The following is a 15764-nucleotide window of genomic DNA, read 5'->3' as shown; positions in this document are numbered from 1 at the left end:
TGACATCTTACATTAAATCTTTGAAATACAGCAAAAAAGACAGATGCATATTATATGTATAGCATAAAACCTTTGTAACATAGTCTTTACATAAGAAGTCTCTCTTTTGTGTTATTAGCGCATAATGAGGGGACTAGTTGACCCTTTGTTCCATAAGATTGGCAGGTTTTGGAAACAACACCTTCTCTACCCCTTGTCCTAGGAAGGTAACCATACTTCATCCAGACCTCTTAGTAGGGGGTTCCAGTATTAACATGTTGAAAGCAAGCAACACATACAGTCTGCTACTCCATTACCACTGTTTCTTATAAGTCCTGGTGTTTGTTTTCCTTCCAGGCAATGATCATTCTTAGAAACTGTCTACTTCCACAAGACCGTCTTTCATAAGTGTAAGTAAAACTGGAGATTTAAAAGTTTTAGTTAGAAACTCAAGTCATCCAGGTATCTGTAAAGTACACAAGGGCTTTAAAACCAGTCTTCATTCACATTGCGCTTGTCACTCCGGGGCAATTGGTTCATATCTGTCTCTTTGAGATGACACTGCGTGACATTTAACATTGATATTCAGCCTCTTTTTCCAGACATCCAACCAGGTTGACAGTAGTGATGACGATGGTCCCTGCACAGATACCTGTGCAATAAAATACTTAATTTTGCATGGGCTAATTAGCAGGTGCCAGGTGGTATTATTTGGAGCAGTGGTTCTCAAGTTTTCAGGTGCTTCAGGATAATCTGTAGGGTTTGTTAACAAACAGAGTCCTGGACGCCACCCCCAAAGTTTCTGATTCAGAAGATCCAAGATAGGATGGAAATTTGCATGTCTAATATGTCCTTAGATGAGGCTGATGTAGATGGTTCAGAACCACATTTTGAGAATCACTTATTTAGAGCAAAGGCATCTTAACTTATGAGTCTGTCCTTCACAGGCAATCATACGATGCTGCCTCCTGGATCCTCTCTCTCTCTCTTTCTCTCTCTCTCTCTCTCTCTCTCCTTCTCTCTTGCTCTCCCTCTTTCAATCTCACTCCTTCTTAAACAATAAAAAACAACTAGATATATTACAGTCTTAATAATTTAGCTCTTATTCTGAGATACCACTTAGACATTAAGGCATACTATCAATATTACTTGAAGGATACTCAAACTATTGAAAATGCTAGCTCTCATCACAATCTGAGTATTAAAACACTCCTTTCACACAGCATAAACAAGAAAGTTCCCAAATGTGCAAAGAGAAGGAAGGAGAGAGTTATAATACTTTGCTTTTGTTGTTATCTTTCTGTTAATTAGCAATATAATTTCAATAAACTTTATATGTGAGGGTGGTTTTTGTTTTGAGTAGGAAAAAACACAAGGTAGTCCCATACTCTAAAATAGGAAAACAACTTGTGGACAATTTGCTTGTATTACTTCTTTTGGAAAATGATGAGTTGGAAAATAGCATGCAAATGAATGAGATAATTTTTATCTTCTATAAAAATCTTTCTTAAATATTATTCTCTATATCTTTTGTTTCAATAAAAATAAGGATATCTGCTGCTGTAATATAAGAAGAGCAGAAAGTTTCATGAACATCTCTTTTACTTCAATTTTTAAAAAATATTTTATTTATTCATTCATGAGAGACAGAGAGAGAGAGAGAGAGAGAGGCAGAGACACAGGCAGAGGGAGAAGCAGGCTCCCTGCGGGGAGCTGGATGTGGGACTTGATCCCGCATCTCCAGGATCATACCCTGGGCCGAAGGCAGACGCTCAACCACTGAGCCACCCAGGTGTCCCTTAGTTCAATTTTAAAATGAATATTTGAATTAGAAAAATTTTGCAGAGGGACAAGTTTGAAATATTCAGTGCTTTGGATTGCAGATCTCACATTTGTACAAAACACTCTATGTGGCTACTCATTTGTGTGTGAGTTTGGAGCCAGTACTTCCAGCCTAATCACCTGTAGGCCTATTTGATGACATCAACCATGTCACTGTAAGAATCAGAAACAAAACAGGAAAGCTTTACTGTTCATGTCTCATGTTAGTTGCTTCACTGCCCCACCCACATTTGAATCTGTCCTCAAGAGTGGTTTGCTGTCTGGTGAACTCTATCAGCATGTCTCCCTCAGTAACCTAGAGCTCTTTTGAAGGCACATGTACATCTTCCCTAGATGTACCTCATTCTCCAGCACCTAGCACAGTGGGTGCTCATATTTAATAAATGTTTATGAAATTTAAATAAATGTAAGTATTTACCATCAAATCTCCATGGCAGTAGTAACTGTTCCATAGGGGACCCAGCTCTGACTCAGTAGTCCACTACTCTTTTTCTTTGTAAATTGCATTCTTAATTTAATCCAGCAAGGACGACTACATCATTTTTATTGGTTAGAAGAATCCTATCTTATTTTCAAATGTTGAAGTCTTTTCTTAGAGATGGAGATTGTTATGTATTTGTAGTTACTCCAAAATTATTATTTTAATACAGTCTTACTGGCCATATGTTGTGATGAGAAATGTTAGCAGTGGTAAGGTTACAAACCTGAGAAAATTGTGTAAATGGGTGATAAAATTCAGGGAAAATAAAAGTTTAATAGTATGTATTTTTAAATAGTTTTGAAAGATAGCTTTTGAGTTATCTCATGTAATATACTATTTTGTATATAAATATTCTCTCAGATGTCACATCATAATGACAGTCTTTTGTGATTTTTGAAACTACGAAGTCAACTAACATGTCTGTTGTAAATTCAGAGTTAGTAATTGCTACTTCTTTTAGTAGACAAAAGAAAATCATTGGATAACTCTTGGTAATTTTTTGCAAACAATCTGCAGGTAAGAGATTAAAATAACAATTAGAATTTAAAATATTCAAACATTTAATGGACATAAATCATAATACGTGAAGCTAAAAGTGAAATAGCCTAACGTAAATTCAGTTGAAAGTCAAACTTCTAACATGTTTAAATCCAAAGCTGAGAAATTATTTTAAACTGACTTTTTTTTTATTTCCAAAAAGCAATAGATTAAAAAACAAAAAAGGTCCACAACGTAATTTTAGCTTCAGATCATTAGGGTAATAAAGTTTGTGTACACAGAGATTTTTAGAAAAGAGTAGTTTTCCTCAGATATCCCTGTCATATGAATGAATGTTCTACCAGTTTTGAAGTGGCCCTGCTCCATTGGCTGCTGGGAGTGTGCTTATGCTGGTGAGCACAACTTGCTCTGAGAGTTTTGATACGTTGTCGAAATTGCTGATCTGGGTGGTCAGAGACTTCCGACTCTCTGTACTCGTCCGGCCCCGGGTGAGCCGGTCCTCCTGGCGATGGTGAACTCCAAGGCAACAGCAAGAAAATGCAGCTTTAAATTCCTCTCTAAACTTTCCTGGCAAACCAGGGAGAAAGAAAGGAAAAAGAATTATGTGTAAATATGATTCAACAAATTGTGCATAGGGTACCACCCAGTTGCTCCCTTGAGCCAAACTAGCAATGAGGTGCAGCATTTTGCAAAAAGGGGGAAATGGGAAGAGGAAATGGCATTACGGGAAGCTTGCTAGACTCTTGAAACAATAAGCTATTTCCATAAAGTAATCTGACTGCCTTTCATGTGGGATGTTTGCAGTTTGTTTCACTCTCTCTTAGAGTCCCATCTTCTATATTTGTGATTGGGGGCTATTATAGATAGCTATAATAAAAATGATCATCGGTAGGATGTTCAGAGATACTTAATAATTTCAAAAATGAGGAAACCTGTGTTGGATAGAGCCTGAATATTTTGAAATTACGCCTACATTAGACTCCGAAGAAACTGTTCTACTGGCACACTCAGTTCAACAAGGTTATCTAGAAAAAACATCTTAAAATATATAGAAAATTTCTAAAATTTCATAATCTCTATAAGGCAGTAGAAAAAACAAGGAAAAACTACAAATTTTAGAAGTTATTTCTTATCTTTACATTACTGATGTGAAATTGGAGAAGTATGAAAATAAAAGTCATTCTTTTAAGGATAAATGAACGGTTTTGGTGGTCATCATTTCTCCTCTCTGAGCTTCCATTACCAAACTGGGTGACTGAGTGATTACACAAGAAGAGAATGTTCAAGGGACTTGGACAATCACAGGCACATATCAAGTTCCCAGGGATTCTCAGCCACCTACCCTGCCTCACTCCACCCCACAATAGCACTTTGACTTGGTTCTGTTGCTTTGACTTCAAACACTTCTCTCTATAGACTTCTGTAGGTTTGATCTGCTTAGTGCAAGGCTTGGGGCTGTAGTCATCTCTAACCCCAGTGGCTTCTCCACTGCTTTCCAAGCCACAATTCCACATGGTCCCTTGACCCCTCAAAGGAAGCACATGAGCAGTAAGTGGAATTTGGTTATCTCAGATCTAATGATGTCTTTATTCTGGAGATGGGTTGGATGTGGCAGGGGAAGGCAAGAAAAGGGGCAATCCAAGCCAAAACAAACCCCACATATACACCACCCGAGTCTCTGAAAGATGAAATAAAGCAGCTATATTAAGGGTATATGTCATGATTGAGAAAAAAAAATTGTTAAAAAAAAAAAATCTCACTGACTGGGTAGTTGGTCCTTTTTTTTTTTTTTTTTTAAATAACCCATACAATCTACAAGGCCAAAGATGAAGTTGGAAAATACACATACTTTATTAAGTATGCAATAAAACGAATTGCCTTTTCTTCCATATCAAATTATCATATATTTGGAGATAGCAATGAAACAGAAATAGCCGAGCAGTGAGAGAAGACAGTGTCAAGATGTAGCTAATTAAAACACAACTATAAAGGTCAGTCAGGCAAAATGTTTGTAAATAAAACAACTAGATAAATGATTTTTTACAATTCTGTAGGTTCCATAAACAGAGAAAGATTAAATCGGTTACAGATGTGTGTCTGTGTGTGTCATTTAGCTTGTGTGTTATTTAGAAGTAATATCATTTTTTGTGGTCAGTGAGAAATCTTGAGATAACCCCACGAGATGTTACTCACAAGAGAAATGTAAATACAGAAAAATACCCCAAAGTGGAATGGTTCCAATTCAGTCTCAAGGAGGCAATCTCAATGTTGGCAAAGGAAATAATATAGCAAGCCTGTTCTTTTTTTTCAGACAAAATTATTTTACATTTTGGTAAATCATAAGTTTAATATATGACAAGCAAGATTCTGTGTTCTCCAGTTCCTACAATTTTCACTTTCCTCCTATTCAACATTTCTTTTAAATTTTACAGGCGAATAACTTAGATGATTTTCTCTGATGAGTTAGGTAACATGTGCTCCCTTTCATAAGGGAAAAACCTCAAGATGAATTAGTTCGAGGGAAAAAAATATCTCATTGTATAGCAATTAAGCTCTTCACATATTCCGAGAGCATTCAAAACCTTTTGGTCATCGATCCGTTGCGCTTAGCTGGGATTGTGGCTTATGTTGAAGGAACATTTGAAAACTCACCACTGAGAAAATTATAAATAATTGGGTTCGCAGCACTATTAGCATATACAAGCCAGTGTGAAAATGTAAACCAGGCATATACGGTCTCTCTGTCTTCCGTGTGGGTAAACATCCCAAATACTCTGTGGGAAAAACAAAACAAAACAAAAAACAATGATGGGAAATCCAGGGTGATTCTGAAAAGCATTTTTTAAATAAGAAAATTATGAGTGAACATAGCCCTTGATGGAAGCTGCCTAACCTGTGTCTTCCTCGGCAGCAGGCATTGGTGTATGGCACTGTACTGGGTTTAGAAAAATTTCAGTGCCTGAACAAAATCTCCATCGCACAATTAGTAAATCAAAGGCCAAATGAAGTCAGATAATGATCTTTCGCTCCTATAAACAACAAATGCAATAATACTATTTCTGGTGGGTAAGAGTATAGACGTTGAATACATATGTGTCCCTTCTTTCATTTTGTTTCTAAATACGACTGAACAATTTTTGTTACTATTCCATTTTGTGTGTCATTTATTTATTTTTTAAAAATATTTTATTTACTTATTCATGAGACACACACACACACACACATAGAGAGAGAGAGAGAGAGGCAGAGACACAGGCAGAGGGAGAAGCAGGCTCCATGCAGGGAGCCCGACGCAGGACTCGATCCCGGGTCTCCAGGATCACACCCCGGGCTGCAGGAGGCGCTGAACAGCTGAGCCACCAGGGCTGCCCTTGTGTGTCATTTAAAGAGCACTCCCAAACTGCAGTCTTTGAGAACTACTTCCTACCTGCCTTTGTGCATTGATCAAAGTATAATCTTCCCAGCCTTGTTGTAAGTTGCCTTCTGGGACTTCATTACAGCCAGAGAGAAACTAGTTTTCAGTAGGCAAAATTATGGTAACTTCCTAAAATTCCTGGGTTTTAGTATTTTCATTGATTACTTAAACTCTGAAAAATATTTCATTATTTTAAACTTAAATATCATTTTTAAGGGCAGCCCCAGTAGCTCAGCGGTTTAGCGCCACCTTCAGCCAAAGGCCTGATCCTGGAGACCTGGGATCCAGTCCCACATCAGGCTCCCTGCATGGAGCCTGCTTCTCCCTCTGCCTGTGTCTCTGCCTCTCTCTCTTTCTGTGTGTCTCTCATTAATAAATAAATAAAATCTTTAAGAAGTATATCATTTTAAAGATTTGTTCCATACTCAGAAATATTCCATCTATCAAATTCTATTCACTAGCCAACAGCAGGTCACTTGTAACTACCCAATAAATTTTATAGGCTGAAGATTATGATGCATTTCCTGCCAGAGGCTCCATCACTGATTGTGTAATTCGATTACATGTGATGGTGCCCATGATAGAAATGCATTTCTGGAATAAAGTGATGCTCTGTGGAGTACTGGAGTTTTACAAAAATACAATATGGAGGGAAATAACATGGACAAATGGAATTAATGGTATGTTATGACCCTCTGGCATAATATGTCTTTGAAATCCTAGACAAACTAGAACTGCTTTACAGAGGCTGGTTTTAAGGAGTCAGACAAAAAACTGTTTTAAGGAAAACAGTGTAGGAATGTATTGGTAAGAGACAGGAAACACAAGCATAAGGTACAAGGGCAAGCAAAGGGATAAGCATTTGAAGAAAATGTGTGTGGGAAAGAAAAACAATTTCCAAGGCTATTTAAAGTTTTTCTCAAATTTTGTGGAAAAGAGCAGAATGCTAAAAAAAAAAAAAAAAAAAAAAAAAAAGGAAATAATTTAACATAGACTTTCTTCTTAGCTGTTTATTTTCATTGGAAAGGGAGGTCTTTAAATTAGAAAAATAAGGAAAATATTATGGACAAATAAATATTTGGAACTAATTAAAGAGCAAGTACAAGTGCTGAGATGCAGGGAATCCAAATGAGCAGTGCAGAGAGCAGTGAATCTAACTTTCATTGAATTTAGACAGACTACCATAAAAGTACAAACATTTTTCTAAATGACTACTGAAAGTCATTCAGTAGTATAGCATGTTTACAAGATTCGTAAAAGTAGAAAACAGCATCTAGCCAAAGATCACAATAGATTTGTATGGGATTTCTGTGGTCCAGAAAAATCAGACAGAAACTAGGAAGAGATGTGGAAGGCAGAGGAGCTTTCAGTTTCTCGTGAGCCAGTATGTATCTCAAGGCTTCACGCTGCCGAAAATCTGACGCCTTTAAGGCTATGTCTGTACTAAATAATACTACCAAACAAAGATTCATTTTCCATCAAAAAAGTTATTAAGCAATCAAAAACAAGGGCCAAGAAGAATGAGAAATCTTTGCAGCTGGTTATACCACCTTTACTGTGTGTGACTCCAGCCAAAGCTGCGGCTCTCCAGAGCCTCCAGCTGTGAGGAATATGATATTGACTCTGAATCAGGGAAAAGTGAGAGGAGCAATCCTAGTTTAAGTTCGAAGCCTATTATAAACAAAATTACTATTACCTTGGGGCCAGTCTGTTTGCAACAGTTATGATAATTCCCAATAAAGTTGGCTGGCTGTGAAGTTCATGTGTACCGTGGCCCCTGCATCGCTGTTCGCTGTTCGGTTGGTCAGTTGTTTTAACTGAACAGTGTATCTGTAGCCTAACAAATAACACACTTTCTCACCGAAATGTTTTGTGCTAATTTTTATTAATAGTCACCCTGAGCCCTTGATTCAGTGCCTTCAGGAAATGGATTTTTTTTCCCCTATTTAAACATTCAAAACACAGTTTGAGCTGTGATTCCATTTTTTTGTATGTGCTTACAAATGCACTTTTAAGTATAATTAGAATGCTAACAAAACATCCCTATCTCTTTTTATCTTTCTGTCATAATTCCCTATGTATGAGGACAAAGTTTTGGAAAACCTGTTTGTTCTGATCAAAAAAGAGCCCCAAGCTGTAAATGAGGTTTGTTTTTTGGTTTTTGTTTTTTTTTTTTTTTTTTTTTTTGCATTAGAACTTTTTCTGCAACTAAGGCTCAGCAATTAGCTTGAAGAGGTCAGGGGAACATCTGTTTTTTGTCTGCCATTCAACACAGGAATTTCCAGGACAAGAGCCTATGGAGTCTGAGCATTCTAAAAGGCTCTCTGCCTTACCTGTTGGGAACAACAGCACTTTGAGTTATCTGGCCTAACAAACTATCTGGGCAAAGGGCTAGGGTTTTACTCTGGTTTAAGAAGAAGAAAAAGAAGAAGAACAAGAAAAAGGTATTCATTAAGAACCAAGAAATGACAGTCACTTTATTTTCAAAGAATACATGAACTTTACCTCTTTAGCACGTTGAGGATGCTAATTGGTAAGTAGCAAATTGCAAACACCAAAAGTACAACCATTAGCATCCGGGCTGTTTTCCGTCTGGCTCGGATCTGCTTTATTTCAGCGGCCACAGCGCTAATCCTGGACTTGGTCTGCTGTCCTGGCCCTCGAGGCTGTGAAGCAGGCTGCAGGGGCTTCCATTTTCTCTGAACTACAGATGATGTTCCAGGGATCTAAAAGGAACAGAGACTCTTTATTGCTATCTGACTCAGGGAAGTTCCACTTTGGAAAACTAACTAGAAAATACAGGAAGGAAGAGTGTTCTGGATACTTGTGGTCCAGAGAGCCGTGAGGGCCTGTTTCCCTAGAACGTTTGCTGAGCTGAATATGTTCTGGAGTAATACAGTTGAATATCAAATAGGAGTTTGGTTGGAAAAGAAGCTGAACATCCCATTTTTGTCAAGGTCTAAAGAGAGCTACAAATAGCTCTTTATAAACCGAAAACAAAGTTGTACATCCAGATGATGGAATATTATTCGGTGCCAAAAAGAAATGAAATGCGAAGCCAGGAAAAAACATGGGAAACTTAAATGCATATTACTAAGTAAAAGAAGCCAATCTGAAAAGGCTACAGATCTAAAGGCTACAACCATATGATATCTTAGGAAAAGTGAAATCAGAAAGACAATAAATAAGTCAGTGGTGGCCAGCGGGTGGTGGTGAGGGAGTGTTGGGGGGCAAATGGCAGAGCATAGAGGATTCTTGGGGCAGTGGCTAAATGTCATTATACATTATACAATGTATTTGGATACACTATCCAAACCCATGGAATGTACAACTTTAAGAGTGAACCCTTAGGTAAGCTATGGACTTTGGATGACTCTATGTCACTGTAGGTTCATCAGTTGTAACGAATGTATCACTTTGGGGAGGGATATGGATAATGGGGAGACACTGCATGAGTGGAGGTAGGAGGCATTTGGGAAACTTGCGTATCTTTCACTTGATTTTGCTGTGAACTTACAACTGCTCTTAAAAGGAAAACAAAGCAAGCAAACAACAACCAAGCACAACTCTTAATTAAAAGGAGAGAGAAGTAAAAACTGGCAAAGACCTGTAAAAGGACAACAATATCATCTTGTTAGGAATTCAGGCTCAGCTCAAATACCTCAGTTTAAAGAGAGGGGAAAACCCAACAGGTAATTGCAAAATAACCCGAATGGATTTTTTTTTCATGCATCAATACTGCCATCTGCTGCCAGATGGACAGATAGGACTCAAATACCTAGTGCTTTTTTTTTTTTTTTTTTTTTTTTTTTTTTTTTTTTTTTTTTTTTTTTTTTTTTTTTTCTTTTTTTTTTTTCCTAGTGCTTTTTATTAGATTTTATTTCTCAGGTTTGGCCAAGGCAAACCTTGAATGAGGGAATAAAAAATAAATAAATAAAATACTCTCTGTTGCTTACTATTTCTTGTTATGAAATTGCTTGAAACCAATTTTGTGTTCCAGCCTGGCCTTTAAAACGCATACAAATACAGTGAGAATCCCTTGTGGTCTTACATTAACATTTCAAATAGCTGGAATTTGTAATAACAGTTATACAACTTGTACTTTTCCATTTCTTTTCAAAGTTATTTGATAATAGCAGGGAGTCCTTCCAACTATAATATTTTCTTAATTGCAAGCTCACAAAGATTGATAGGGTTTAGTGAGCAAAACAATAAAATTCAGCACACGTAATTTTTTAAGAGGAAAATGTGCCAACAAGAACACCATAGCCCTGTGTTCATTCTAAGACTCCATGGTCCTCTTTGTTTTGTTAAGATTATTCAATTGTTGCTTTTATCTCTGTGCAGCTAGCCTGCACAGAGCCATGCGCTCCTGTATTCTCTAAGAATGCACATTGGATGGGCTCTGTTGCTTTATACATCACAAGAACCAGGTGTGTTAGATAATCTTTGCAAACAGAATTTTACTTTGATTTCTACACAGACAAATTAATATGGAGCTTCTTTTGACCATAACTATTCTCTCTCAAAAAGAAACAAAGTTAATGAAAATCTGCCCTTAAATAGAAAAACATTTGATAAATTATATCTCTTCTGGATCTATATGTTCTGTCATGTAGACTCATCTTTCCACATAATGGTGATCTTATACATTTTCTTATCTATCTTACTGGTGGCGTATGTGGGGAGGCACCGAGGATCCTTCTTCCTCTGTGAGTCTCTTTTTAAATAGTCATTTAAAAAATAACTAAGAAGAAGCTGCAATGGATGTTGAAAAGTTCCAGTAAAACTCTAACATGAGTAACCCTATAAATATCTGCTAAATGATCTTGAACTGTTTTCTAAATGAAACTTTGGCAAATCTATCACTGAGTGCTCCCCTGAAGGAAAGAAACAAAATTACGCATCTGGTAACTTCCTCAACCTTCAGAAACAGAATCCTCATGAAGGAAAACTGCCAGTGGGAGTATGGCTATGGTCCCTGCACTCAGAAGGAAAAACAAAGAAGCAAAATCAGTCATAATGTCCTCTTTTAGATGATGATGATCTAAATAAAGGATGGAAGATGTTTAATCCTGAACTCATCTTGAGTAGACCTACAAATGTCCCCATTGAGAAGTTGTATATGTCTACAGAAAGTCAGCATGATGATAATAGAAATCACTGATACTAATTGAGCTCCAGGAACACTGTATAGTCTTGAGTAATTACTAATGTGTTCCTAAATGTAGACTATTATAAATCCCACTTAGAGATGATCAAGCAGACAGTGAGAAAGCTTAAACAAAATGTCCATGTCTACGTCTAACAAGTCAGAATTGGCACTCAGGTCTGTCTGATTGCAAAGCTCTTCTTTTCCCATTCTCACTAAGGCTTCCATTTATCAACTTCAACACAATGTATTATGGAAGTCAGTAAATTTTTTAATATATGCTTAGTTACACGAAATAATAGTCATACAAAAGGGCACTGAGAAATCCAACCTGGAAAGCTGTCCATGTAGGAAGGCCTTTCCCTGTCACCTCAGGAAGAGCTCAACAATCCCACCATGGAAAGCATGTGCATGCATGCACGTGCGCACACAGTCACATGCATACATACACACACACTCTCTCTCTCCCCACTTTTATTCCTTCCACTATTATAAACTTTAAAATCATCTTTGATCATCCTGGAAGAGGTATGAATTCCATTCCAATTATGAATTGGAAATATCAAAGCCCATAAATAATGGATTTTGAAACCTGCTCTTTCATAAGAAGTATTTGGACCAGGATTAAGTTATAAGAAAAGGCAAACATGCTGCATTCATTAAAAGAATAGAGAATATTATGAATAATGAATAAATTTCCAAACTTAAGTGAGATGGATAAATATCTTGAAAAACAAAGATTACCGAAAATGACACTAAAGATGACCAAATTTGATGCTATCATACCAAACCTTGCTACATAAAACCTCCAGGCCCAGATAGATCCAGTGATGAATTCAATCAAACAGTACAAAATAAATAATATCCTTCTTATTCAGACTCTTTCTGAAATTCAAAGAAATAATACTTTCCAACTAATTTTATAGGATTACAGTTACCCCAATAATCAAGGACATGGACATGATAACAAAAGAAAGCAATTGACTATCTCTCATGAATGGTGATAAAAAAATTGCTTAAAATATATTATCAAATCATATTTAGAAACATACAGAAAGATTAATAAAATTCACTCAACAAACCGGATTTATTCTAGCAATTCAGTGTTCATTTAACATTCGAAAATTAATGCAATTTATCTTATTAACAGAATAAGAAAAAATATGACTATCTCAATATAAAGGAAAATCATTTGAAAAATTCAACACCTTTTCATGATAAAAATTTCAGTAAACTTGTAAACTTAGTGATAGCAGGAAACTTTATCAACTTGGTAAAAGTCATATATAAATAGCCTTTAGCTATCATCCTACCTAATGGGGAAAGATTAAGACTTTAAGACTGAGAAAAAAGCAATGAAATTTCTCACTGCTTCTACTCAACAATACACTGGAGATCCTAGCCAGGAAAAGAAGACAAGAAAAATAGATAAAAGGCATATAGATTGATTTTATTAAGGAGATACTATTGTTTACAAAGTAAATCCTAAGGAATTTCAAAGAGTCCACTAGAACTAATATGTAAATTGAGCCATAAGCAGAACCCCAGATCAATAAACAATCAGTTGTATTTTTGTGATATAATGATGTTATATATATATATATAACATCATTCAGATGACCAAAATATACTTCCCAGATAGATCTGATCTCCATCTACAATTCTTAAAAATGCTTCAGAGCTGTAAAGGTGTAATGGGTCTCTTGTTTAATGAAGGTAACATAAGGTCCCGAGCTAGTGGCCAGAAGGACCAACTATTAAAGAATGGTAACTTTTAGTCCGATCCTCTGACCCCTGAGGAGGAGAGAGAAGCTGGAGTTGTATCAGCCAATGGCCAATGACTTAGTCAATCATGACTACATAATGAAATCTCTATAAACATCCAAAAGGACAATGGGTTACAGAGAGCCTCCAGGTTGGTAAACATATGGAGATGTATGGCGAATGGCAAACCTGGAGAGGACATGGAAGCTCCTTGCCCTGTGTATCTCTTTATCTGGCTGTTGATTCATATCCTTTATCATATCCTTTAATAAGCTCATATCCTCTGATTTTGAGATTTACATTAAAATCATATACAAAAAAAAAAAAAAAAAACACACAAAAAAAAACACACACACAAAAAAAAACACAAAAAAAAAACAAAAAAAAAAACACAAAAAAAAAACAAAAAAAAAAACACACACAAAAAAATTAAAAAAAAAAATCATATACATAATGTATATGTATGTATATGGGATTGTGTGTATCTCAGAAAAAAAAAAAGAGAACCAGTCTGAGAAATAAAATTTGGGAAATCACCCCATTAAAAAGTGCCTAGAAAATACATCACCTAAAAAATGCTATACAGTTATGAAGGAACCTAGTAAAGAGTCACTTAACAGTCAGAGAAGGGTGTAGAAATATTCAAAACAAAGAGAAGCAGAAAGACAGGAGAGCTATGGGAAGGTAGTATATAATCAGTGAAACCATGAACAGCATTGTTCAATGCTGGTGAATGATCAAGCAAGAAATCCTTAGGGAAATGGGTCAGTTGGTTAAGCATCTGCTTTTGGCTGAGGTCATTATCCTGGAATCCTGAAATCAAGCTCCACATAGGGCTCCCTGCTCAGCAGGGAGTCTTCTCTTCTGCCCCTCCCCCTCCCCCTCCCCACTTCTCTCTCTCTCTCTCTCTCTCTCTCTCTCAAATAAATAAATAAATTTATATGCCATAAATTCACCTTGTATGGGGTAATTAAGTAGGCTTTAGTGTATTCACAGAACTGTGCATTTATCACACCATCACCTGGAAATGAAAATCCAAATCTATTATCAGTTACTTCCCATCACCCCATTCTACTACCCCTTGTAACTATAAATCTTTCTGGCTCTATAAATTTGCTTATTCTCTCCATTTCATGTAAACAGAATCATAAAATATGTAGTCTTTCGTGTCTAGTTTTCATTTAACAATAATTTTAAGATGCATTCATGTTGTAGTATGTATCAATATTTCATTATTTTTTACCACTAAATAATATTTAATTGTATGTATATACCACCTCCATTCATTCATTAATGGACATTTGGTTTATTTCCACTTTTTGGCTACTATGTATAATGCTGTGAACAGTAATGTATGAATTTTTATGTGGACACATTTTCAATTCTCTTGGGTATATACCTAAGTATTAAACTGTTAGGTCACACAGTAATCCTTTAAGATTTTGAGGAATGAAAAAAAAAAAAAAGATTTTGAGGAATGGCCAAACTATTTTCCAAAGTAGCTGCATCATCTTCTACTTTTATATTTTTCCATTTTCCAGCCATATAATGAGAGTACTAATTTCTCCACATTCTCACCAATACTTATCTTTTAAAAAAATATTTTAGTCATCCTATTCAGTATAAAAAAGTATCTCACTGTAGTTTTGATTTTCATTTTCCTAACAATTAATATTGCTGAGCATCTCTTCCTGTGCTTATTGGCCATTTGTATATCTTCTTTGGAGAAATGTTTATTCAAATTTTTACTTACTTTCAATGGGTGATTTCTTTTTATTGTTGAACAATAAGAGTCCTTTATACATTATACAAGTCTTTTATCATATGTGTGATTTGCAAATATTTACTCTCATTCTGTGAGTTGCTTTTTCACTTTCCTCATGGTATACTTTGAAGTACAAATGTTTTATTTCAATAGTATCCAATTTACCCATTTAAATTTTTTTTTTTTTTTTGCTTGTGGTGATGGTGTCATTTAAACCATTAGCCTAAACCAATGTCATAATGATGTTTGACTACCGACATACAATGAATGTGTTTTCTTCTAAGAGTTTCGTAGCACAGATGGTCCCTGATTTATAATGGTTTGACCTTTGATTTTTCAACTTTATGATGGTACAAAAGTAATATATATTCAGTATAAATTGCACTTTGAATTTTGATCTCTTCCTAGATAGTAACTGTAGTGTGATATTCTCTCATGATTCAGGGCAGTGCCAGTGAGTTACAGCTCCCTATCAGCCATGCACTCATGAAGGTAAACAACTGATACATTTACAAACATTATTGTTTACCTTTAGTAAGTATTTAATAGATTAAATGAGATACTCAACACTTTATTATAAAGTAGGCTTTGTGTTAGATGATTTTGCCCAAATGTAGGCTAATATATATGTGCTCTGAGCACATTTAAAGTAGGTTAGTCTAAGCTATGATGTTCTATACAGGTTAGGTACTTTAAATGAATTTTTGACTTAGGTTATTTTCAACTTATGATGGGTTTATTTGTATGTAACCCCACTGTAAGCTTAAGGAGAGCTGTATTAGTTCTTACATTTAAGTCTATAATCTATTCTGAGTTAAAGTTTATGTATGGTGTAAGGTGACATCCAGTTCCATTCTTTTGAGTTTAT

At 35.8% G+C, this 15764-nt stretch overlaps 1 protein-coding gene across 1 annotated transcript in view; it reads right to left on the bottom strand.

Annotated features, from left to right (window-relative positions):
- Positions 1-2968: 2968 nt before the first annotated feature.
- HCRTR2 (hypocretin receptor 2) overlaps positions 2969-15764 on the bottom strand; it is a 105465-nt gene continuing 92669 nt past the window's right edge. The window contains 3 exon segments of the mRNA NM_001002933.1: positions 2969-3367; positions 5453-5574; positions 8721-8941. Of these exon segments, the coding sequence (NP_001002933.1) occupies positions 3138-3367; positions 5453-5574; positions 8721-8941 (573 nt within the window). The 3' untranslated portion in view covers positions 2969-3137.

The sequence above is a fragment of the Canis lupus genome, chromosome 12, assembly GCF_011100685.1.
Source record: "Canis lupus familiaris isolate Mischka breed German Shepherd chromosome 12, alternate assembly UU_Cfam_GSD_1.0, whole genome shotgun sequence".
In the NCBI taxonomy this organism is placed as follows: Eukaryota; Metazoa; Chordata; class Mammalia; order Carnivora; family Canidae; genus Canis; species Canis lupus.
The sequence above is the reverse complement of the archived record's forward strand: the minus strand, read 5'-3'. Positions and strand labels throughout refer to the sequence as shown.